The sequence below is a fragment of the Nanorana parkeri genome, unplaced genomic scaffold (assembly GCF_000935625.1).
Source record: "Nanorana parkeri isolate BGI_ZX_2015 unplaced genomic scaffold, ASM93562v1 scaffold1768, whole genome shotgun sequence".
Classification (NCBI taxonomy): domain Eukaryota; kingdom Metazoa; phylum Chordata; class Amphibia; order Anura; family Dicroglossidae; genus Nanorana; species Nanorana parkeri.
Window position 1 is genome coordinate 103,148 of NW_017308036.1, and position 25,706 is coordinate 128,853.

General features: G+C 38.2%; 1 protein-coding gene across 12 annotated transcripts in view; it reads right to left on the reverse strand.

Moving 5' to 3' along the window:
* Positions 1-2,372: 2,372 nt before the first annotated feature.
* MBNL2 (muscleblind like splicing regulator 2) overlaps positions 2,373-25,706 on the reverse strand; it is a 73,997-nt gene continuing 50,663 nt past the window's right edge. The window contains exons 5-9 of one of the 12 annotated variants that reach the window (XM_018571492.1): positions 23,579-23,632; positions 22,746-22,899; positions 14,942-14,977; positions 12,720-12,814; positions 4,114-4,219 (exon numbers count right to left, since the gene is read on the reverse strand). In XM_018571492.1, coding sequence (XP_018426994.1) covers positions 4,205-4,219; positions 12,720-12,814; positions 14,942-14,977; positions 22,746-22,899; positions 23,579-23,632 — 354 coding nt within the window. In that variant the 3' untranslated portion in view covers positions 4,114-4,204. Of the gene's footprint in view, positions 4,220-12,719; positions 12,815-14,941; positions 14,978-22,745; positions 22,900-23,578; positions 23,633-25,706 lie in introns of all 12 variants that reach the window. The other 11 variants (XM_018571491.1, XM_018571490.1, XM_018571497.1 and 8 more) reach the window with 11 other exon arrangements.

Genomic DNA, 25,706 nt, shown 5'->3' on the forward strand with positions numbered 1-25,706 from the left:
TGGCGCACCCCCTAACATACTTTTTTTTTTTTTTTACTGTAATTTAAAAAGAGATAAAACTATTTTTTAAAACATCTCTAATTGATGATTTTCCTGATCCCCCCACTGATATCTCCCCTGCGCAATGATGAGAGAAAGCAGGGGAAGAATCCACAGAAGCGGGCACCAGGTGGAAAAACGTTTTTTATAAGTAAATTCTTTTGTTGTAAATGCTCTTTACTATTTAAATGTCTGTTTTTGTCTTTTATTATTTAAATATTTAGGCTATTTATTAAAGGGAAAGTAAATAAAAAAGTAAAAAAAAAATGTTCAATTGTAATTATGTATCATGCTTTTTAATCATTAAAAGTACAGGCTGTGTTATTATACCGTGTGATAAATTGTATATGCCGCTCTATTATACCGTGTGATATACTGTATAGACCACGGTATTATACTGTGTGAGCCAGCCCGACCCTCGACTTGGAGCATTTTTTAAATTTTGGCCCACTGTGTATTTGAGTTTGACACCCCTGTTCTAGATGCATCAAAACTGTTCTAGAACACTTAAAGACCAGGTGTTTAGACCCCCTTCCTGGCCATTTTTCAGTATTCAGCGCTGCAGTACTTTGACTGACGTTTATTCCGTCATGCAACGCTGTACTGAAATTAATTTTATACCATTTTTTGGTGACAGAGCTTTATTTTGGGGGTATTTAATCACCAATGGGGTTTTTATTTTTTATTATAATTAGGAAAAATTACAGAAAATGTTGAAAAAAAAGGTTTTTTTTAACATTATGTTAGGAAACATTTATTATTACCCAGTTTTTTGGTAAAATATAAAAGATCGGGTCACGTCGGGTAAATAGACACCAAACATGTCAAGCTTTAAGATCGCGCGCACCCGCAGAAAACTACCATACCCAAAATTGGCTATAGGCAACACTTTAAAAGCTTTTACCGCTCATCAGTTTAGTGTTATCAGTGATTGATGGCCCTAGACTTATTGCTCTCACTCGGACGTTCACGGCGATATGTAACATGTGCGGCGTAATGGGCGCAATCGTCTTTTTTTGCACATATGCGCCCCCGATGCATGTTTGCATGCGTGTATGTATGGGTGGGGATTTTATTCTTTTTTATGTGTAACTTTAAACTTGGGGGGAACTTAAATTTTTTTCCCCCCACTAAACTTTATTGCTATCACATACGGGGGCTAATAAACCCCCCCTATGTGATAGCAAAATATGTGACAGGTACTCTTTATGGAGACATCAGGGGTCTCCAAGACCCCTAATGTCACCTAGGACCCCCCAAAAGAAGCTGATGAAGCAGAGATCTGCTCCATCAGCTTCTTTCCAGCTTCTGAAGCTAGAGAGTGACACAAGAATGCAGAAGTGATGTATTATACAACACTTCCGCATTCTTGCAGTGGAGAGGGGACCGGAGGGACCTCTGATCCCCTGTGACACAGGGGACATGCTGATCCCGGGCACGGAGGGGGGGATCGCTCGTATGGTAACAGGCATCGCTGCCTGTTTTAAAAAAACGGCAATTTCCCGCTCGCGCGCCGAGGGGGCGTGTCTGAGCGGACGTCTAAAGACGCCCGCTCAGATCTAGAGAGCTCTGGGCCGACCGTTTTTCTACTACGGCCGGCCCGGAGGCAGTTAAAGAAACAGATAAAGTAGGCAGGGAGCAACAGGACTTCTGTGTATAGCCATATGAAGGGACAGAATGTAGTCATGTCCCAGCTGACAAAATGGATTCCTCCGCTGTGTACAGTGACAGTTCCACTTAAAAAGAACACTAATATAAAAGTTTATGTTTAAATTGTTATATTGATAGATTTTTTTCAAATTCGTTTTATTTTGAAGTAAACTTTTTTAAGTGTCCAGTCAAGATTTGTCAACATTCCCATAGCTGGCTGACAATGGGGTTGATTTACAACTTAGTATGGCTGCATTCACTTCAAACACCCAATCACATGCAAAGGAAATTTAAAAAATACGATTGGGTGTTCAAAGTGGAGATTCACTTGACTAGGTGAAAATGTGCTTCTCTAGTAAATCAATCCCAATAAGTCCATCGCAAATACACACACAAGTGCAGTAAAGTGCAGTGTTGCCGCTGACTGGTGCACAAGGCTTTATTCATTCGTTTTATTACAGGTCATCTCTGGCATTATTGTGAATTCTCTGGACAATGGAATGTGGACCTCTAGCTAAATTTTAAAGGACACATCATGGCTGCTCACTATGAAAATATATCAATAAAGAAATAATGCTGAAACAGTTAAAAAATAATCTGTGTGGATCATAAACTTTGATATATTTCTTACTTTTCTCTAAGGATATAGAGCTATAGTGATAAGAGCAATATTAAAATATTCTTTTCCAAGAGGGTTGTGATCTAGTTCTTTTGAGTCATCGTATCTGCTTCTTTAACAGCAGAGTAGAAACCAAACACAATACATACATACAAACAAAAAATAAAATTAAAATAAAGGCAGAATCTTTTCCTGATTTACTGATTATAGAGTTACAGCGCCTTCTTATTTTCTAGAACAGGCTGCCCACATTAAAAATAGCTTACATTCAACTCTCAAAATTTTTCTTAAAATACTGCAATCACTAATATTGTCTTTACAAGAGAAAAAAAAAACATTTCTAACACTTAAGTATACTATTCATGTATAACAGCTGTTCTTGTTTGATATCCATAATTCAGCAACAACATACTTTGTGTGACAAATGTGCAACATAGAAACATGAAATATTTGGTACAATAGTGCTCAAAATAAACCTTTAACTAAATTACGTATTAAATGTACAGACATTACCATGTAAATCAACAACTGTAACCTACTGTAAAAGTAAACATCAAAAATCAGTTTCATCCATAGGTATTTTTTTTTTTTTTTTAGTTTTTTTTTCTCATAAGCGACAACTCTTTCTAACTTTTCTGACATAAAATATGCTTTAAACACATTTTCTTTAGTCTTTTTTTTTGCTGTAATCCTGTTACAACTCTCAATCCAATTATAAAAAAGTATAACACTATAGACCCTGTATTCAACCACATCTGCGGTATAGACATCTGTGTTTTCCGCAAGGTGATGTTTCCATAGTTGAATATAAGAAAAGCCTGCAATGCATTGCTCTGCAGTGTTTTGCTAGCCTTTTCGTGCTCTGAACTGGGTCAAAATAAAACTCTCACTACATTTTAAAAATGTAAATGTTATATAGATTAGAGTCACACTTATGTTGTGACTGACAGATATATATTTATATATATATATTTATATTTTTTTTTGTACATTCGATTAAGAAAACTCCTCCTCAGATGCCTTGTATGTGTAACCTGTATACCCAACATGCTATATGTATAGATATTTTGACTGTGTAATGGACATTTGTGGGTAGCTGGGAGGTTGGCATCGGTCGCATACTTTTTGCGTTTGTTGTACTGTGGCAAAGTTTAGGCACTTCTGCAAAGTCTTAATAAAATAAAATAGAAAACAAACATATGTTCATAAAGGAAACAAAAATATTCACTTTCCAGTATATGACAGTTATACTGTGCAATTGTTTCCTGTTCTGTATTTTTTGCTTTTTTAAATCCCACCAATCCTGGGTATGTTACTGATTTGTAAGCTTTAACTTTGTGCTTTAAAATAAGCCTATTTTTATATTTGAGAGTGCTTTTCTTCTTGGTCTTCTCTACAGAGGGGAGACTTGTAAAATCCTATATTAATGGCTAAAATACACTCTAATATGTTAATATTCACAATCTATCATTCTATATTAGCTGTCAGAAACAAAACTTTGTACATTTTAAATGTTTTGCAGCATTTAAAATATACTATATGACAGGGGACTAATCCCTGTGATTCTGATGTGACAGGAGATAAGACAATGTTGTCGAGTGGGAACCAGGTATACAAAATATTAAAAAGTAAACTTTACCCACTAACATCACAGCTGGTATCAGGTAGTTAACTATTTTTATGTTGGAATATATTAAGCATACCATATATAATTTAAAATATAGCAGCACTAGCTTTCTAAGAATTTGTAGTTTGTCCATGAAGAGAACAAGATCCTTTTTTTTTAGCATGCAGTTTGTGGCAACTCTATAGAGGAGGAGACGGGATAGTATGTACAGTATGAATGTTTTGCTATCTTCTGTGAGTCTTCTTGATGTTCTGTTCCGCTCTTGGTGATTATTTCAGTATGATCTGATAAAGGAAAAAAGAAAGCTGAGAGTTACATTTTCCTTGTCACAGACATAAAAAGTAACACAGAGAACTTACAATAGTTCCAGAGGAACTTTGAACACCTAAAGAATAGTAAAAGAGTTAAAAATACTGAACAGTGCTTGTTACTAAGGACTATTTCATAACTAGTGTCCTTATGCCAAAGGTTATTACATTGCAATATAACTAAAAACAACTTTAGGTAGGCACATACAAATTTACGTATGCATTCATTTAAAATCATTTGTTTTCCTGAAATCTGTTTATATATTGTGATATCACATGGCACCTGAAAGTTGAAATCAGACGGGAGAATTTCTCTTTGAACCTGTGGCCAGATTATGCACGCTAAACTATTTACATATTCTGAGCAAGCAGTAAATGCACTTTCAAATGAGCCCTAATTAACCTCTGTAACTATAGGTCTTAAGAAGAAATTCATTTTTACATTTCACAAAGGAGGCTCTGAAACCTTAGCTTTTTTCTATGAGAGCAGATCTTGGCAGATGGTCACAACAGGCAGGTGTTTCTAAGCTGTTAAAATCCAACTGAAACCTGTAGGGCTTGGTTGAACCATTGGCTCCTACCAGAGAAATTCAAACTTTGCTGGAATTACTGCTTTATTATGCTTGCAAAGCCATTGTTTTAAGATAGAAAAATGGAACCGCCCATGCTTTTTCTTGGAAGACATTGGTCAACAATGCATTGCCACATTACAAGGTGATATATGACGGCAGGGGCTGTCCAGCAAAATTTTTGGACATTTTGGCTTGATTCTCATCAGACAGTATAAACTGGCCTCTTAGCATTACCCTGGCCAAAGCAATATATTTTGCAGCCTAACATATGGGATTACATTATGCATACTCACATTATATATTTGTTGATGGGGTGTAAAGTTCTTTTTGCTGTTTGTTTATGTTGCAAGCTGTATATCTAGGTGTGGATTTCACACCAGACAGTTAGCTGGTAACTTTGTTTAAAATTGTAAAACTTCAATAAATAGAAGTAAAAAAAAAATACTGAAACCCGACTTCTGATCTTTGAAAAGTAATTATTTCACAATACATGCAGCTAGAGGGATGATAAATGGCTTGTTTTAAAGTTTTTTTTTTACAGCTTATTAAGAATATGTAAGTAGTGTAATGTCCGCAGACCAGGCACATGTCCACTTTGCAGTATATGTAAAGTCTATTTTTCGGTATGTTTGGCAGAATGCCTTACTGTAAACAGTTATGTCTTTATTTATTTAAATATGTTGTAAGGTTTCAGGTCTGTCATATAGGCAGCCTAACTGCCAACTAAAGGAGGTTCCATGGCAGGCTGACAACGCTGCTGCTAATTGCGAGTCAGTGGGGTTGATTTACTAACCTTATAAACACACCACGAACATGTATACACCTCTGTAGTGTGTTCCCTCCCAGCATGATCTATGGGTGGAATCGAAACACCTTTGTAGTGTGTACACACCCAGCAGGTGTGTTGTGCAAAGCCAAGCATGAATTGCAAGGTGATGTTGTGTAAATTAGCTCTATGTTGTGTTGCTTGCGTTGATGAATGCAGGAATGTAAATGCATGAGCTAACCATTTTTGTCTAAACTGTGAAGCAGCATTATATATGCATCATGTGCATGATTTTTCCATATATGGCATTAGTGGAAATATGCTTTTAGAGACTTTTTGGTTGATAAATACGTTTTGCTGTGTGAAAATCACACGCACCTGGTGCGTGCGTGTGTTTAGGTTAGTAAATCACCCCCAGTGCCCCAGCGTTGTCAGCCTGCAACAGGTGATCTTACTGACAGGATCTCCAGGTAAGAAAGTTTGCAGTAGACTCTCAAAAATGATTTTACAGTGAGGCATAATGCCAAACATATTGAAAAATTGATTTAGGGTTTACATACTGTACACTCTAAGCCAAGCAGAGAGACAGTGAGCTTACAAGCGTGAGTGCTCAAGGTGACTGCCACAGTGTGGTGATGCTCACTAATGGTTTAATCATTACCAGGAGGTGGGATAGTGATCTCACTAATGGTTTAATCATTACCAGGAGGTGGGATAGTGATCTCACTAATGGTTTAATCATTACCAGGAGGTGGGATAGTGATCTCACTAATGGTTTAATCATTACCAGGAGGTGGGATAGTGATATGCAGTCTGCAAAACTAAAGTGTATGTCGCCTTCCTTATGGTATGCAGCCATATAGCTTCACAGAGGTAGAACTTAATGGAATATGTCAATACCAATACAACATTTGGAAGGAAAAAAAAGTTAATGTATTTGTGTTATAAATGTATATTTATTCATGTAAGAGGAGTTTCCTGTAAACTATAAAATACTTACTGTGAGTACGTAGGAGAAATGATAAGAAATGGGTTACAGACTTTTGTTAGGTTTCATTTTACATTTCATAAGGCTTTCATATGTATCCAAACTCATGAAGCTAAGAACTAAGTGGTAGTTGATGAGCAGTCACATGCCCTGCTCCATTCTTCTATTTGTTGCATCTGTTAGATATTGCATATTGAGTCAAGGAAAAATTCATACTGCATGGAAAATGTAAAGTGCACATATTTATAATGTCCACAGGGCTGCATTTACCATTAGGCACAGAAGGTATGTGCCTGTAGGCACCAGAGACAAACAATGATTTTAAAATAGGGGATCCATTTAAAAGGTGGTGTTGATTGGGAACCAAAGGCTGCACGCTTCCAGGTTCCAATGATGGAAATTCATCCCTGAACATCTAACAGAACAGATATATATGTGGATTGTGCAGCCCCAGTCTACCCCTTTTCTCCTCCAAGCACAACAGTAAAGTCAGTATTTTACCCATATCATATGTCTTTATTATTAGAACTAAGACTGCATTCTCAGATAAGATTATTATGAAGAGATTCAGTTATATAAAACTAAAGTGTCTAGAATGACATTAAACTAAATCAATTATTACGTTCTTTGGTGGAGACAATGGCTGTACTTTACTAATTATCTGGTTCAATGATTCTGATGAGCAAAATATGTAAAGCCACGTGTCATGGTCTTGGGTTTTATAGCAGATGTAAAGGGAACTGCTAAGGAATCTGTCTTCAAAACCTAAAACTGTAATACTGCATTCATTATGCATCTGTCATATTTCATTTTTATAATAAAACTATTTCTCATGCTAGAAACTCATTTATGTGCCTGCTCTTGTAAGCTTTATACAGGGTAAATACATACATTCTATAGCCCTCTGCAGTAAAGTGCTCACGTCAATAAGTACAATCACTAACTAAAAGACACATTTTGGCACTTTGGTGTTTAAGAGCGAAAAATCAGAACTGGTCCTCAGTTAAGGATATCTTTCACATGGTGAACAGCAACAAAAACATAAGGTGGATTGATAGCACACAGAAAGCAAAGCTGTTTTAGAAAGTAATGAATAAAGTACATTCTTTTTCTGTTCAGACCAGTGTAGAGCTTGCACGTGTATACGAGACAAAATATTTCAGGTCGTAAATATTAAATTTTTACTTATTTGTTTGTAAACAGAATAAAAGTATCACACAATGACTATCTTGTAACCTAGCATTATCTTCATCTTATTTTTTTCCAGGGCCTGGAAGGGTGAGGCGAGCGAGGCACTCGCCTCGGGCGCAGCCAAGGCCAGACTTGGACCTGTTGAACCTGGCGCCCAGTGGGGGTAAGAGGTGGGCGGGTGCTTTGGGATTTGGATGCAGTGCTGATCTCCTCACATTACCATCTCACTCACATGCAGCTCTGACGCTTATTGGCTGGTTCCCAGGTGTGGAGGGAACTGAGGACAGCTGCACTGCTGATCTCCTCACTCATTGGCTGATGCACAGAGTTCCCAGCTGGCAATTGGCTGTCAGCTAATGCTGCTTAAAGCCAGTTGAAAACTCCATGCACTAGCCAAAAGGAGCATTACACCTTTGACCCTCACATGACCCCTCCCTCTATACCCCGCACACGAAACTCCTAGTAGCCAGCAGGTTGTGCTGGAGTCTGCTCCAGAGAACAGCAGCCTGTACCCAGTACAGATACAGGCAGCTCATTGTTCTCTATGACAGACTTTGAATATTCTGGTATTTGGAGTTGCTGCCTACCACCATTCAAGGCAGTGAATATGACAATGATCTGAGGGTTGTGTTCACATATATACACGTAATGTGTGCAGTGCTTGAAAGAATATGTTCATCCTAGTGAAAAGAAGGAACTGTTATATTGCGCCTCATACCTGATTGATCGGTTTTAGGGTGAGGGCTGAAATCTATAGCTGTTTTATATGGAGAACATCACACTTCCTCAGGGCAAGATACATAATGGACATACATTTCTAGATTTCTCCTCCTTAAAAAAATGCACTTGAAGCTAATGTAGTGAGTGTTGTGGTGTGATCACTGAACGTTTTCTACAATCTACTACAGCACAAGACACTGAGTGCCCTGAATACAGGTAGACTAAACTACTTGTTGTGTATTTGTTTTGTTGCATATCTCACCACTTTACTGTTGTGTACCAGTGTGGCTATAGCAAAACTCCAGTTTTTTGTCCAGCAATGAATATCCAAATTGCTGGAAAAGATAGACAGGTCAGAAGTCTAGTGGTAGGCTTGTCAGGGTGTTGCTCTAGAGTTAGCGAGTTGGATGTCAATTGACCCATTTAGTTAAAATGCCAAACTGGAAAGCTGGTCTTGTACCTTAGTTATAAAATACAATAGTTCTCTATAAGAACTACTTTATTTCACTGGTCACATTTCAGTCCACCAAATATTAAAATTAAGAGTGGGATGGGGATCCCCCAATCATTTACACTGTGGGAGAATCTACAAAGAGGGACCCCAATTAAAAGGGGAATATGATTTTCCAGGCATCCCAATAGTTTGTATATAGTATTTTTAAAATATTTATTTTGCTTGAACATCTTCACTGTCTGACTACAAGTCAGGTATTCTGCATTGACAATGTAATAACATGTATATATATATTAATTGGCTTACTGGTATGAGGAATCTTTAATAGTAGTAAAATCAGATGGGCACATTTCTGGATGATAAACTCAACCATGCTACATTTCATTCTGAAAATAGCAGTACTGGGTGACTGCTCACTATAGTGGATGTGCAGATGTGTTGCTATTGTGTGTATACTGTACATTACTGTATTTCAGGGCAGTCTAAAAAATACTAAGTATACTGTATAAGGCACCCATTAATGTAAGAAGGTTGGATGAAGAAAATGGAAATGTACAGTACTGTGCCAAGGTTTTAGGCAGGTGTGAAAAAATGCTGTAAAATAACAATGCTTTCAAAAATATTTGTTTTTATTATTTTTAATAATTTACAAAATGCAAAGTGAGCGAACAGCTGAATGAAGTCAATATTTGGGGTGACTACCCTTCGCCTTCAAACCAGCATCAATTCTTACACTTGCACAAAGTCAGGGGTTTTGTAGGATTATAGTCAGGTGTATGATTAACCAATTATACCCAGCAGGTGCTAATGAACATCAATTTCCTAGGTGGGTTGAAACACAGTAATTAACTGAAACAAAAACAGCTGTGTAGGAGGCTTAAACCTGGGTGAGGAACAGCTAAACTCTGCTACTAAGGTGAGGTTGTGGAAGACGTTTTCACGTCACCATGGTAAAGGTGCCCATACACTTTTGTCTTGCGATGGTTGTAAGCTAATTAAAAGCCCGTACGATCTGCCCATCTTGGACAGGCAGATCGTATTTGCGATCATCGCAAGGCCGCGCCCCTGAGGGGCGGGCTTCTGATGACTGCAACGAGGGGCGGGCTTCCGAGAACGGGCAGTGTGCACCGGCCTGTTCGTCAGTTGTCAAACAAGCAGGCCACTAACCCGCTGAGAATCGTGCTATTGTGCTATTCAAGCTCTTTTGAAGAAGCACAAAGAAATGGGCAATGTTGAGGACCGTAGATGCAGGGGTCATCCAAGGAAACTTAATGCAGCAGATGAAAGCCACATCATGCTTACTTCCCTTCGACATTCAAAATTTGAAATATTTGGTTTTAGCTAGAGGCAGTTTATTCGCCAAAGGGCTGGAGAGCGGTACAAAAATGAGTGTCTGCGGGCAACAGTGAAGCATGGTGGAGGTTGCTTGCAAGTCTGGGGCTGCATTTCTGCAAATGGAGTCAGAGATTTGGTCAGGATCAATGGTGTCCTCAACGCTGAGAAATACAAGCAGATACTTATCCATCATGCCATACCATCAGGGAGGCGTGATTGGCCCTGAATTTATTCTGCAGCAGGACAACAACCCCAAACCTTCAGCCAATATCATTAAGGACTATCTTCAGTGTAAAGAAGAACAAGGAGTCGTGGAAGTGATGGTTTGGCCCCCACAGAGCCCTGATTTCAACATCATCGAGTCTGTCTGGGATTACATGATGAGACAGAAGGAGTTGAGACTGCCTACATCCACAGATGATCTGTGGTTAGTTATCCAAGATATTTGGAACAACCTACCTGCCGAGTTCCTTCAAAAACTGTGTGCAAGAGTACCTAGAAGAATTAATGCTGTTTTGAAGGCAAAGGGCGGTCACACCAAATATTGATTTGATTTCTCTTCTGTTCATTTACTTTCCTTTTTGTTAATTGATAAAAATAAACTATTAACACTTTTATTTCTGAAAACATTCTTACCTTACAGTATTTTTCCACACCCGCCTCAAACTTTTGCACAGTACTGTACATCACAGTATGGCCAAAATAACAATATAAAGCAGCTACTGCCACACAGGGACTCTTAAAAATTAATGGCTGTCAGGCCCTAATATGAAGGCAGACACATCTCCGCCATGTCATCTAAACATTTGAGAATATTATCCTCTTTGCTCATGTCTTGTAAACCTGTGCACTGGCCTATTCACCCTGTTATCCACACCCCAGATAGGATGAGTGTACATCAGTTTACAGTATCCATGACTTCCAAAACTGCAACTGTCACCCACTCATATGCCTTTATTGCTGTGGACAACAACCTCCTTTTTCACCAGTTTACTTAAAGGAGAACTATGGGGTAAGTGTTTTTCCCCATAGTTCTCCTAAGGGTCACGGGAGGACACAAACTAGCGTCCTCCCGTCACCCAAAGCTCTGTATACCGCGAGCTACAGCTTGCGGTATACTGAGACCGGCGCAGCCGGGATGGATCCCGACATTACTGTCGAGATCCACCCAGCTGCGTGATTGACAGCGGGCTCTGCCTATCTAGAGGCAGAGCCAGCTGTACCTGCCCCCTCCCCCGTCCGTTCGGTCAGTCAGCACTGGAGGATCGGACAGGGGAGGAATCCCTGCAGGGAGCCGCGAGTGACAGTCACGTCTCTCTGCAGGGACATGATCGAGAATGTATGTGATGTAATGTAATGTAATGTAATGTACGAGAATGCAAGTATGTGTTCGCTCACTTCCCGATCTATTGAACCGGCGTGTGACAGTTTCACTGTCACTGGTCGGCTCAAACTATGAGGTTGAGTGATTTTCACTCACCTCATAGTTCTCCTTTAAACCAGCACTTCAGTATGTGATGTCATAGCACTGTGATGAACTTCCTATTCACAATAATAATTTGGCCAATCCAAATCCAAGTTACATTCATCATTTTTAATGAGCTATTTAATTTCTCTACGACATATCAGAGAAAATGTCCTTAGGATTTGCATGAATTAATGCTGCTATTGCTGTTAGTAAAGGGTAGTTGTTGACTTGCCAGTATACAGACACGAAATTACCTTTACTGACACCTTCTGACAACAAGAGTGTACTACATGTTACTGTTAATAACTGTACTTGCACATAAATTAAACTGAATCAAAAAAGGAATAATTAATATACTCTAACACTGCAGTCTGTTGTACATTTAGTACATTTTTAAAGTAAAGTAGCAATCCAAATCTTTGAAGCTGAATAATAATGTACTTGATAAAAGAAAAAGGTGAGAGATGTGTTAGCTACATTATTTGAACATTTGCAAATACTTCTGTCTTACACAATGCTAGAGCCAAGATTCCTTTGTGTTCACAGTGACTACTTGATTGGATCTGAGATTAATTATGTGTAGAATATCTAAGCCATGTTAGCTAATAATTTCTTGTACTGTTTAATTATCAAAAGCTGCAAAGTACCAGAACATGAATATTCTGCAATAATAACTTTGGTGATCTTGTTTTGCTTAAGATTCTGTAAACAGACAATTTTTTTAAAATAATATTCCTGTTAACAGGACTGTTATTATTTACAAAAACATTCAAGAAACACAAAACAGAAAGACCAATACTTGAAAAAATGTCAACTCTGAATAAGTGCAACCTGGTCATGAACACATTTCTGAATAGTACTAAACAAAATAAAAATTTGATGGGTAGACACATAAAAAAAATTCTGCGGAGAATTTTTTTTAACATATTGGCACTCATTTAGAGTTTGGGATTTGTGAAAGAAAGCTTTAAAAGGAGCAAACCTGATTGGCTGAGGCTGTTGCGGCGAAGGGGACACTTGTTGCAGGAGTTGTTGCTGCAGAGACAGTGGCAGACGTAGCGCTGTGCATCATGGGTACTTTCAGGAGGGGAACCATGGAAGCAATGAACAGGAGGGTGTAGCATTATGGTGATAGAAGTGGTTTTGGCATGGTGAATATCACATAGCAGCAAGCCATCATGGGTTAAACCAGCAGATGGCATGCAATCACAATGCAAAGCAAGGAAGCGTGGGAGAGAAATAAAAAAGGGAAAATAAGCTTATTACCAGGTACAATTAAAGGAAGTTTGTAAAAATATATTATCAGATATTCCCAGAAAAAAAGCTAATTAACAAAGCAGGCAGCTTAAAGGTTTTTTTTCTTCTTAGAAAAAAGGAAATTGGGACTGGCAAGTTGTAGAATAACCAACTGTATCCATTATTTGTGAGTGTTGTCCTCTTGTATGTCCATTTTATTGTTAACTTATGGTATGTGTCTAAAGATATAAAGGGGTTTGGCTATAAATGTTTTTACTCAAGAGTAACACAATTTTCCCAGATTCACGCATTTTTCTAACTGGACGCAATTGAAATGTGCAAATCCTGGGTGAAAACGGTGTGAATCTTGAGTGAAAACTATTTATAAATAGACCCTTAGGGTATCTCAAATGAAACTTTTTTTGTTAGTTTTGTTGTCTGGGTCCTCGCTGGAGAAATGAATCCAAGTTGTCCTGCTGACCACCTGAAACTATTTCCCTTTAGGGGGTGTGTGACAGAAGCTGGAGTGAACTTAACCCATACTTACCTTTGCAACACATATTGCTATTCCCCAACCTTAAAGTAAAGCTGTAGTTTTTAAAGTGAAAACCCAAACCCTAACACCCTAGCTAACATCGGGTGGTGTCTGCTAGTACCTCTACTAATCTTCGGATTCTATTATGTGCCTGGCTGTATACAAAGGCAATATCTTCTGTAGCTTAGAGATAAGCCACCCATAGTCTACAACTATAATGCACATCAATTGGATGTTGAGGTTGTCACACAGGCAAGAGCATTAAAAAAAAAATAAAAAAAAATAGATAGAGCAGGGGAAGTGTTAAAACCCCAGCCATGTTTTTATTTCTGTTTGTGTTTCTGCTCCATTTATCCTGGTGACCATTGTCTCTGGTACAGAATGTGATTGGAAATACTGGCACTCTATACTAGCTTCAGTGCAATGACATCACTTACAGTATAACCTAATGAACTCTGATTCAATGCAATGGATCCAGTGTACAGGCTAGGAGTAAAAATGGCTGCCCCTTACAAAGGTTTGAAGCCATATATTTTAGACCCTTTAAAAGAGTCCCTAACTGGGCAGCACAATAGCGTCATGGTTAGCCCTGCACAACTGGGGTCCCTGGTTTGAATCTCAGTCAGGAAACGATCTGCATGGAGGTTGCATATTCTTTCTATGCTTGCATGGGTTCCCTCCCACACTCCAAAGACATGCTGGTAGGTTAATTGGCTCCTGTCTAAATTGGCCCTAATATGTGTTTGTATGTATGTTAGATTGAGGGCAGCGACCGATGTAAATGTACAGCATATAAAGTGCTGTGTAAATTGTTGGCGCTATATAAAAACCTGTAATCAATAATAACAATTATTGTGTGAAAACAATCTGGTAAATCATCAAGAGCTATATAAATATAGCTTTTGATATCTATCTAAAGTTAATAATAAATATAAATTTGCATGATAGATTCTGCAATCAAAGCATGTTTTAGGCTTTGATTTAATTGTTTAGCTATTAAGCCCCCTCCATTCATTTTGTCATTCTGCTGCCTGCTGACACAAATTCAGTCTCATGGTTTAGTAGCAGTGATTTCTGGGAAACTCTGATGCAATATTCTAAACATAGCAAAAAGGAGAAAAAAAAAAAAAAGCACAACACTATGACGTTAAGACACAGATGATATTACTTACACTTCAGTTTTCATTAAATTCAAGACACATAAATAATAGTAAAAACACTATACTTTTCTCAACTTAATATGCGTTCATAAAGCCAGAGAGAAAGAGAGACTTAAGACATTGCTCTAGGCGATATTTAATATTCTACAGAGAGTAGTGGACTACAAGAACACACAATAGCCGCATAGTGTCTACAGCATTTTACAAAACATTTAAAACCACAAAAAGATAACTTGTGTAGTATAAAAGGCAAAAAAGTAGATAGAAACCTACCAATACTGGTAGCTGGTGTCATGCACAAAACTGACCCTGCACGGCATGCAATGAAAGGTGGAGAAAATGAATAAAGGGAAAGAAACAAGTTAGCAACACAGAGTTAACCTTTGGAGTGAAATTCAAGCTTAGCTCTAGATAGGGAGCAGTCAATGCATACATCACTAAGGCCATTCATGGTTTCACATCACTTAAAACATTTTGGAGATACAGGAACTTGTATCGCTTCACCTGCTGCTGGGTAATGTAACAGCCACACTTAGATAACGTTATTCCTCAAGCTGGATTTTACATGGCTTTTTCAGTCCCCATTATTGGTACTTTGTTTTAAGTAGTATGCATTTGACTCAATACTATCAAGTTTACCTAAAAGTAATTTGTAGTGTGATTTTTTTTTTATATGTGTATCTGCTTAGTGTTCTATATTATCACGGGAAATGTCAAATATGAATTGGCTGATTTCCTCTCTATATCAGAAAAGTACTTTTATTACTACTGCTGAAAAGCCATTACACCTTGAGCTTGTATTGCTTTAACTACTTGGAGCAGACTGACAGACTTCTAGTGAGGTGCAGCTAAAGCAAAATCACTGTACAGCATTACTAAACAGAAAGCACAGCACATATTAAATGAGTATATATGACTGTCCCCATGTACCTTTATGTACATTTGTATGGTAACATGACCACACATACTGTATATGAAATTGTCTACAGTACATCAAGCTCATCACACAAAATATATAGTTCTAAAAATGTAAAAAAGACTGTAACTTACCTCTAAATACTGTTTTATCATAAATATATAACAGATGCTACTCTGTCTGTTAGGGTTTTTACTTGCTAATTTCTTGTCACTGTGCCCAAATACGTTCACCATAGAAGCAGTTGTTCCCTATGGTGATTGATGTAAATATTTCTGGAGATAACAATTGTGCTCATTGTGAATGCTCTTTAAAATTCTGTGTCTGGTAGTACTATAAACAGGCGGTGGGCAAGCAGAGGATTGTCAGTAGAGACTCTTATCAAGGCAAGTAGCTTATTTCTAATGCACTTGGGTATACTACAGACATGCTATACTCTGCATATTGGATACAGCTGCATCCTTATAGTGGTGCAGTTGTGTGTGTGTGTGTGTGTGTGTGTGTGTGTGTGTATATATATATATATATATATATATATATATATATATATATATATATATATATACACACACACACACACAACTGCACCACTGCTGAGATTACAGCACACTGTATATATGTATATATTCAGAGCTTATCCTGATTTATGTCATTAGGTACATCAAATACCCATATACATAATCTCAGCAGTATGCTGCATGTTCCAACCTGCATACTTGTATTTCTCAGATCACCAAAGGGGTAGATTTAGGTTGCATGACCTTTGAGAAAGGTTTTTATAACAATAAAATAAAGGGGTGTATTTTTAAACAATTTGTAGAGACATTCGCCCTGCAAAACTTTGTAAACACGAACGTTCTTCGCATATTTTCATTGTCTTATATTGTCAAATGTAATTGCAAGAAAATACTGCATTATGGCCACTAGATGTAGCTGAGGACATAGGAAATAAATATGGCCATCCAGTAATGCAGTATTTTCCTAATACTTAATTTGACTTGAAAAGCAAATATACTAAGAACGTTAGTTTTTGCCTCCGTTCGCACAGAAAGAACACTCACAAAGTTTTGCAGGACGAATGGCTCATGCGAATTTTTTATAAATACACCCCATAATGATAAGCTTATTTAAATCAATCTGGTCTCTACTTTATGCATATCTACAAAATCAAGTTGTAAGCTAGAACTAACTTCTTCAAGATTGGTCCAAATTAACTGTTTAGCAGTCAATTTTCTGCGCTGTAGATAGAAGGTAGTGACAAATTTAATCAATTTGTCAGTCTGAGTTTTACTACCCAACATGGGTTTTATTGTTAAGTCCTTGACCTACTAGAGAGATTTTCCCACATTTCCTGTTGGGACAGGAAGTGATTGAAATATTTCCAGTTGGGACACAGGCTGTAGCAAAACTTCTTTTTATTAAAATAGAGATGGGCTAGAAGCTCTTGGGTTATTATTACTGCCTGTAAGGGATCTAATGACATATTTACTCTTCCCAATTCCATTTAAAACTGAAAAGAAAAGTCTTGGCTGGTGTTGGGCTTTAAGATCAGGGTGAAGGTCACTGGGTTGGGTTAAGATTATGTTACAGGGTTAAGGGTTTGGTTTTAAGTTTAGGGTTAGCAGTTAATTTTAAAGTGCTGTTTCAGGATTAGGGTTATTAAGTTTAACAGGGAGTTAAAATAAGGGTTTATCGATTGCCTTATTTATGTTTAGGGGAGCACTTAGGTTAAAGGTTAGGGTTTAGGATTAAGTTAACGGTATTGGCACCTTTGTCACTAAATGTTTAGGGTTGTACCCAGATTTTGGTGTGTTTTGGTGGCTTTGTGGCTATATTCTCTGGCACCAAAGGTTCCTGTGCCTCCAAATCCTGTGACTAATTATTAGCACTGGCCCATGACATACCAGTGTGACTAACATGCATTGTTTTTAAAAGACTGCTGAGGAAACTGATGAATGGCATTAGAGAGAAGGAAAGCACACAGAAAATACACATTGTTTTCAGAGGAGCTGTTAAGACATTCTTAAAATAAACAGCTGCAGGGGGAAAAAATTCCAGCTAACTAAAGGACCATGGCATAGCAAATCAGTCCCAGAACATACATACACAGAAATAAATGAGTCAATTTAGTCAGTTATTTGCAAGAGATCACATAAGGCAAATTCTTATATCGTCTAGAAATAAGACTTGAGTTTGCTTGCAGGCAGGATTATTGGTTAGGAAAGGCCAAGAGTTAGAACAAAGGCAAAAAAAAAACTGTATTCTAGCACAAGCGATGAAGTTGTACTGCGTAACATTACAGTCCAAAAAGCATTCTGAACTTATTTTCAGCAATGCAGGTTTATTTATATGTGTTCAAATGTTTTAGATTATGTGAGTAAAGTAAAATTTCTAACCCAGTGCTTAAAACCATGCAATCTAGATTTGTGAATCAGAAATGCATTTCCAAACCAAATTAAGGCAGTGAAAATAAGGCAGCGACACAGGCATCTTTAGTGTCAGTCAATCCCTTTCAGGCCGTATACTGACAAGCATCTGCTCAGTGCTGCTCCTCCCAGCTGAACTGGGTTTTGCTGCCATAAACCAAAACTAAGCCACAGATGAAACACAGGGTCATTCATAGGATGTTCACATGGCCACTGCAGGAAACACATAGTAAAACAAAGGATCCCAGCTGTACAAATATGCAGCACGTAATGTCTATGATCCATTTAAATTTTAATCTGCAATGCCACTGCGGGTAGATTAGGCTAGTGGGCACCAAATGGGTCAAGAAGCACCGAACTTTAGGGTTGGGCTGAATTACATTACATTCCTACTAAATTGCAGCTGAATGCACTTGAGCTCAGCTTTAAGGGCAGAACAGAGCAAGACACAAATCCTAACTATCTACAAGCTCTTTGGTAGCTTTCTTCTATTTTTTTATGATGCTTGTATTATTTGAATGGAAAAATATCCAGGGACAGTGCTTGTTAGGTATGCAGTTTTAAACCGAGGTGTTTTTTTAAAAAAATTCAATATTCTGGGTTTGTAAACATATATCTACAGGAGTGCCTGGGGGACATTAACCACATCAAGGAAGCTGATCAGCCATTTTCACACAACTAAACACTGTTCATGAGCAAACCCCTGCTGTGCACAGACCCTAATGGCACTAATGTGTTGATTTATGACAGGACATACATTCTGCACTGTAGCGTTAAAACTGTACTCAGTTCAGAAATTCAATTATGTGTGAAGAAAAAAACAATTCTCCTTTATATTTTTTGTTGATTTTTAGAGTTCCGTGTTTTGTGAGGTTTATGTTCTATTTCATGTTTTAAAGGTACTGCAGATAATTACAATTATATAAGAAGGGTGTAAGTACCATTTGCAGCAGTATGCTGCACAGGTGCTAATACCAATACCTAGACTATTGGACCAAAATTGTCGTTACTATACTGTCTAAAACAATCTGACAATTGAGCAAACCTATATCATTTTCATGGTTGTCCATATGGGAGTAACATGAATGCTACATCCTAATTACAAATTGTTCCTGGCCAGTACATTTGCCTTCCTTAGAATATAAAACAGCTCTGCAATGTATTCAGCCATAGGCTACATACACAAAATCTCTAACATAATGTGACAAGGATTACACTAGGATATCTGTCATTCTGAAACTATTTCATTTAATACCAAAAAAACAGTAGTATGTTAGTACTCAGCTCTGATGGCTTGACACTGTTAGCTTCTGGTGCAAGCTCTTGATGCTGAAATGGCCTTAGCATTGCTTTAAGAAAATAAAACACACTACACATTTTTGAAATATTGCAGTGTGCTTTACAAATGTGCCGGATGTTTTGCTTGCTTTGGGACACTGAAGGAAGCAGAACACTTTTCAACTAAATAAATTAGTAAAAGAAAAAAAAGAAAACACCAGGAGGACATGACCTGTCAAACTCATGTGAAAGACCTCTCCTGCAATCACTAAAAATTTCTCCACATCATTAAAGAGAGAGAATACTGCAGGGCACTGTAGACTCTACCCCAGCCTTGTATTTTATAAATGGGACCTAAAATACGGTGTTAAGTAATACTGTGGTGTCCAGCAGTGGGTGACATAGTAATAGTGATATCTGATTTAAATTGGCCCTTAAATGTAAGTTTAAAGAGACCTGTGGCCAAACCTTTTTTTGGCCATAGTTCTCTTTATGGTCAACGAGGGCATTTACTAATGTCCTCCTGTGACCTAAAACTCAGCTATTGCCCGTGCAGAGTCGTGCTGCAGCCAGGACGGATCCTGACAATAATGTAGGGATCCACCCTGTTATCTGATTGAAAGCTGGCTCTGACTCTCTACAGGCTGAGCCAGCCCCCTCCCCTGTCTGTCCCTCCAGTCAGCGCTGGAGGAACAGACAGGGGAGGGGGGAATCCCTCTGGGGAGCTGTGACTGACAGTCGGCGCTCTCTGCTGGGAGAAGATTGTGAACTGAGTGATCAGAGGTATGTGATCACTCTGTTCTTGATCTATAGAGCCGAGGTGTGACAGCCGCAGTGTCACACGTTGGCTCTAATTATTACGAATTAATACCGGGACATCAGCTTTAAGGCAGTGGGAGCTGGAGAGATAGACGGACAGCTCATTGGAGGGGAGAACACAGTAAGGACCTAAGCAGCATGGTGATGCTAATTCATAGACTACTGAGCAGCTTAAGACTGGCGTAAAAGTATTAGAGATATTTTGCCAAGTAAGCAGTTCACATATACTGTATATCAACTATAATTCTATTTAGCTGTAAGGTTCTGATTAAACTGAGAAATATGATCATGCATAAATAAAGCTGATTTACTGTAAAATAAAAGTATTAGGACTGCCTGCAGCAACTGGATTTCAGCTTTCATTTTTTTTTCTTAGTTTGCTCCAGTGTGTTTAAAGTGGAACTAAACTCAGGAGTTAAATCTAAAAAAACAAAAACATTCAAGTACCTTAACTATGATTAAAAATGTATTTTATGTGTGTATCACTCGGCTGTGTATTCTCAAATAATCTCTGAATTGGTGCTGACACTGTCCTTCCTTCTGGCTTCTGTAATAGACTATAACTTCAATATAAATGAGTAAACTAAACTTGAGATTGTAGTCCATCCTGGGAGCGGGCTTGGAGTGGTGAATACTTTACAACACACACAGGGACCATGGGGAACAAAAGTAGCCACCCCCCAAAAGGAAGGATAGAGTCAGCAGCAATTCAAAGATGATTTGAGGATTTACAGCTCAGTGATACACAAATAAGATACATATTTGTTAATAGGGTACTTGAAGGCATTTTTAAGATTTAGCTCCTGAGTTTACTGTCACTTTAAATGAGTCGTTTAAACACAGATAAGACCATGCAATGTAAAAAATGCCATTGACATCAATACTATGCGTAGCGCCATAATTATGTTTCCATGATGCAGATGTTTTTTGCCATTCTAGAGCAGGCACTTAATTTTAAGACATTAAAATCAAATGCTATAATGATTCTGTTTTACAAATACAAAAGGGTGGGTCTACCCAAAACTATTTTTTGCAGTTTTAGGTTAGTGCTGCCAAGATAAATCACTCTTCACTTACTGTACACTATGGAGAAAGAAACAAGATAACCCTGAATACCTTGGTGCTGCAGTAGAAATTAGTAGGGACTCAATTTGCCGATTTCCACCAAAAACCTCAGATACAATTTTTGCGGTGGATGTTAAATAAAAACTTGTTATCAGGCAGAATTAAAGGAGACTCTTTACATATATTCCCAACATGCTATATGGAGTCACAACAAAAAGCACATTGAAGCCTTATTATACTGGTAGCTGTCAGGAGAGTGACTGTGTTTCCATGCATCATTCTGCTTATAACTAGAGAAAGTCATAGAGTCATAGGGTAGTCATCCTGCAGATGAAAGTGTGCCTACCTAGAGACTTGCACATAACTGAGTCAGGGATTTTTTGTAATGAAGTAAAAATAAATCTAACAGTGAATGTGTATATGGATTTGGCATTATCACTAGCTTCTTCTGATTTTCTGCAATGTGTTCTCTTGAATGCAATTCCTAAACTTTTGTTAACCACGGCCACCATCACAACCTTTGTAGCACCTGTAATATCAAGAGGTACTACTAGCCTAAAGAACAACAAAGCCTTATCATTAAGGCCCCATTCAAACACGAATCGGCCTGCACGTACAGCTCCATGCTGCGTGCGGGGCCGTACCAAGCAACTCCCGGGAAGGACAGGTGCTGCGTGTGATTAGTACGCAGCCCCCGTCCTTCTCTATGGGTCTACGAGGCCGCACGCCCCCACTACGCTCACCTCAATTGCAGGTCCGTAGGGGTGCGCCACCGGAATGGATCCTGTATGCGTCCCGGCCAGAAAACCCGCACCCCCACGGACCTGCAATTGAGGTGAGCGTAGAGGGGCGTACGGCTGCATAGCCCCATAGAGAAGGACAGGGGCTGCGTACTCATCACACGCAGCACCTGTCCTTCCCGGCAGCTGCTGGGTACGGCCCTGCAGGCAGCACGGTGCTGTACGTGTAGACCGATTCATGTGTGAATGGGGCCTAATGGCTGTCACTCTTTATTCTCCATTAGGAACTAATTGACGAATTCGCACTCCTTCCCACTTCCCCTTAATTTATCAGCAAGCACCTCTGTGATAGGGAGGGACAACACCCCTCTTATTCAGAAAGCCAGCATCCAATTAGGATGTTTTCCTCTCCAAAATAGACACGGAAGTCTATATAGTAAGAGACACTTCTAATGCAAACTATAGATGTACAGGGTTCTGCTAACACCTAACACTGGCAGGAGTCACTAGACTGAGCACAAGCTCCCACAAAGAAGTCCTGCACCTAAAGCCTGAGTCTTACCAAGTGCAACAAGTACCAGTACTACCAGATTTTTTGGTCATGTGCTTTGTCAAACCCTGTTCCTGAGTATTAGTTCAGGGTACAAAATGGCAGCCTCTGCTGTGTGCATAGGATGGGTAGAAAGTAACCAAAACTTACAACCACATGCAGTAGCAAACAGAGACGTTTATCAACTGAGTAGGTAAATAATGATTGTTGACAGCATACAATCAGTAATCAAGCAAAAATATGTGCTAGGTGTATTCTCTTCTACGAAGATTTTAAGACATACCTGCTGGGAAAAATGCTGCAGGCTGCTGCAACTGCGCGTTGGCCAGAGCCTGTTGATAGTGCAAGACACTAGGGTTAAAAAGTGCGCTGGCACCATTGCTTTTTTCTAGAGCTTGTCTCTTTGGTAAAGAGTGAAGGACACCAGGTGGAAAAGCCTGTTAACAAAGAATTAAATCATACTTGTAGGAATCAGAATGTTTTCACACACATTGAAATACACACATAAAAATATGTATTGTGATAAAATTTAAAAAGAAAAATATCAATTAAAATAAAGATGCCTTGCCATGCACCTTAACTCAAACTGAGGCAATGCAGAATGAGTGAGATTTGGTTATTGGTAGCAAAAGCATGGTTTCTTTAAAAATAAGGCTGTAGTCAAGTCAAGACTACAGAAATGAAATACATTACAATCATTATAGCATCTGTATAAATCAGGCTGCATTCCTCATTTCAAATATAATAGTGTATATGGACACATATGGGTGCATATGCTAGAGGATGCCATTTAAAAACATTCACTATTAATCTATTACTTCCTAATGTGACAAAAATGTTCATTTAAGACTTGGACAATAACAACATAGGCAGTCTTTCTTACATCTATCTTGTATACAAGTACTTCAAAATGAAGTTGTATTACCAATGTAAAAAACATTTTTTTTTTTTAACATATGGAGAAAATGAAGATGACTAATAACTTTGATAGCTCCTATACATTAATTGTATGCATTGGTTGTCTCAGATGATGTTAAAAAAGCAATAACAAAAATATTAGTTGCTTAATTGAAAAAAAAAGCTACATGCAAAGCAAAAGGTGAAAGGTCAAAGTACCAGATCTACAGTTGCTTCGAGAGGTCGCTTCATTGCTTTGGCAGTCGACTGCGTCTTTTAATAACAGGCAGCGAGCACATGATGGCAGTGGGCCAATGGGATTCAAGCGAATTAACATACAGGTAAACAGCAAGCAGAGGTGCATCATGGGAACGGCATTGCATTGTGGATAGGTGAGAAGGAAAAAAATATTCTGAATGCAATATACAACATATAAAACACTAGGCATGCACAACAACAAAAATGTTTCTTTAAAGAAATGAATTTTACACCTTGAATTAGTACTAAAGCAAAATGCATCTACTATACCTTAGTTAAAAGCAGATAAGAGAGTAAAATACAGATGTTTGAAACTAGGTAAATCAAATTAATATAGCATCTCTCAGACTACAGAAAGCATTTGCAAATTGCAGATCAATTCATAGCAAGATTAAATGCCTTCCACCATGGCAGACAAGAAGTTAGTTGATTTTACAGTTTTAGCTGCCACCTTAGCAAAACATTGTCATTGTATTTTACTACTCTTGAAAAGTATATTGATGCCTAGTAACTTTAAAGCAAATGAAATATATTATTTTTGGTGATCATTTCAAGTTCTTGTATTGCAAGATAATTTTATTTAAAAAAACTCAACATTTACACTATAGTTAAAAAAGACAATTCATTTCACACACATATAAGTATACTACATGCATACAATAAAGTATGAACAGGCTGTTTTTATAAGGGCTAGCCTGTCAAGGATGTAATATTGTAAATTGTGGACTTGCTATGGTATTAATATTCCAGCAATTTCCATAAAAAGGAATATGAAAGTACAACTATATATAAAAATATACAGTATATGATCATAATGTCTCTTGGCATAGTATGCTGCCAATAAGGCTAAATCAGTTGAAAGTTCATGCTCATAAGTGTATGGCCTTCCTGGGGTTAGTATTAGCTGACATTTTTTATAAATGGTGAATATGTTACTACTATTTTAGGTGTGTTCAGTACAGAGCAGTAAGTACTCTCACATCTTCATCATAGAGAATAATGATCTACATGTTAATGTATGAGACCTCATGCATCACTCATGAGTATGAGCTCAAACATGAGGAGACAAGGAAGCTGTAAACTAATGGACAGTGCTCATCTAGAAAGAGTTTTTGTACACTGTTTCAACTGAGGAAAGCTCAACAATGATACCACACAAAATATTTTCATGCTAGTACTTTTTTAATGCTTCAGCACCCAAGCATACAGTACATAAAAACACAAGACAACAACTGCAGGTGAAGGTTTATTATTTATTATTATTATAAGGTTTATTAGGGGCAGGGCCCTCCTTACCATCTTGTCTTGAATTGTATTGTGATTGTAACGTTTTCCTTATATTGTAACTGTTGGCGCTATATAAATACTATGTAATAATAATAATAATTATAGGTATCACCACAACTTCAAAATTGTTGTTTAATCCCCTAAACCAGGGGCGCCCACTATTTTTCATCTGGAGATCTACTTTTCAAATGACAAGCTCATTGAGATCTACCAACGAAAAAACACCTGCATTCAGGGGCGGGAGGGGGAGTGGGCTGCGCAGGCAATGCATGTAGTGCATGGTCCTGTTTTTGATCTCTGGCCATGTCATGTAATAAAAGCACCTGTTTATGTCTGTTTGAGCTGGTTGTCAGCTCCACTCCAGACAAAAGCTTGATTTATGGGGGACTGCAGCAGAGCACTATGGCCACTGCCCCCTCTCCTCTGTGTACTAGCTTGTGTTTTACCTTCGCTATTACACTGGGAGAAAATAAACTCTTGATCATTTAACACACACAACTGACCCAGCGGAGGAGGCATAAATAGGCAAATGGTCATCTATCATGACTGATAAGCACTCATACAAGTTTACCCAAAGTGCATCCAGGCAATCGAGGATGCTGCATGTATACCATTGTTGAGCGGGCCCATCGCAGTGGATATATAGACATCTGGCAGATCGAGCACACAGCACTACCACTGGCCATGATATTTTGGGCTTTATGATGCTGCACCTCCATGCTGTTCTTGATTGCTGAATGAGCTTTAATGTGTATTTCCACTTTTGCATCCAAACTGGGATAACACCTATTTATATATATAT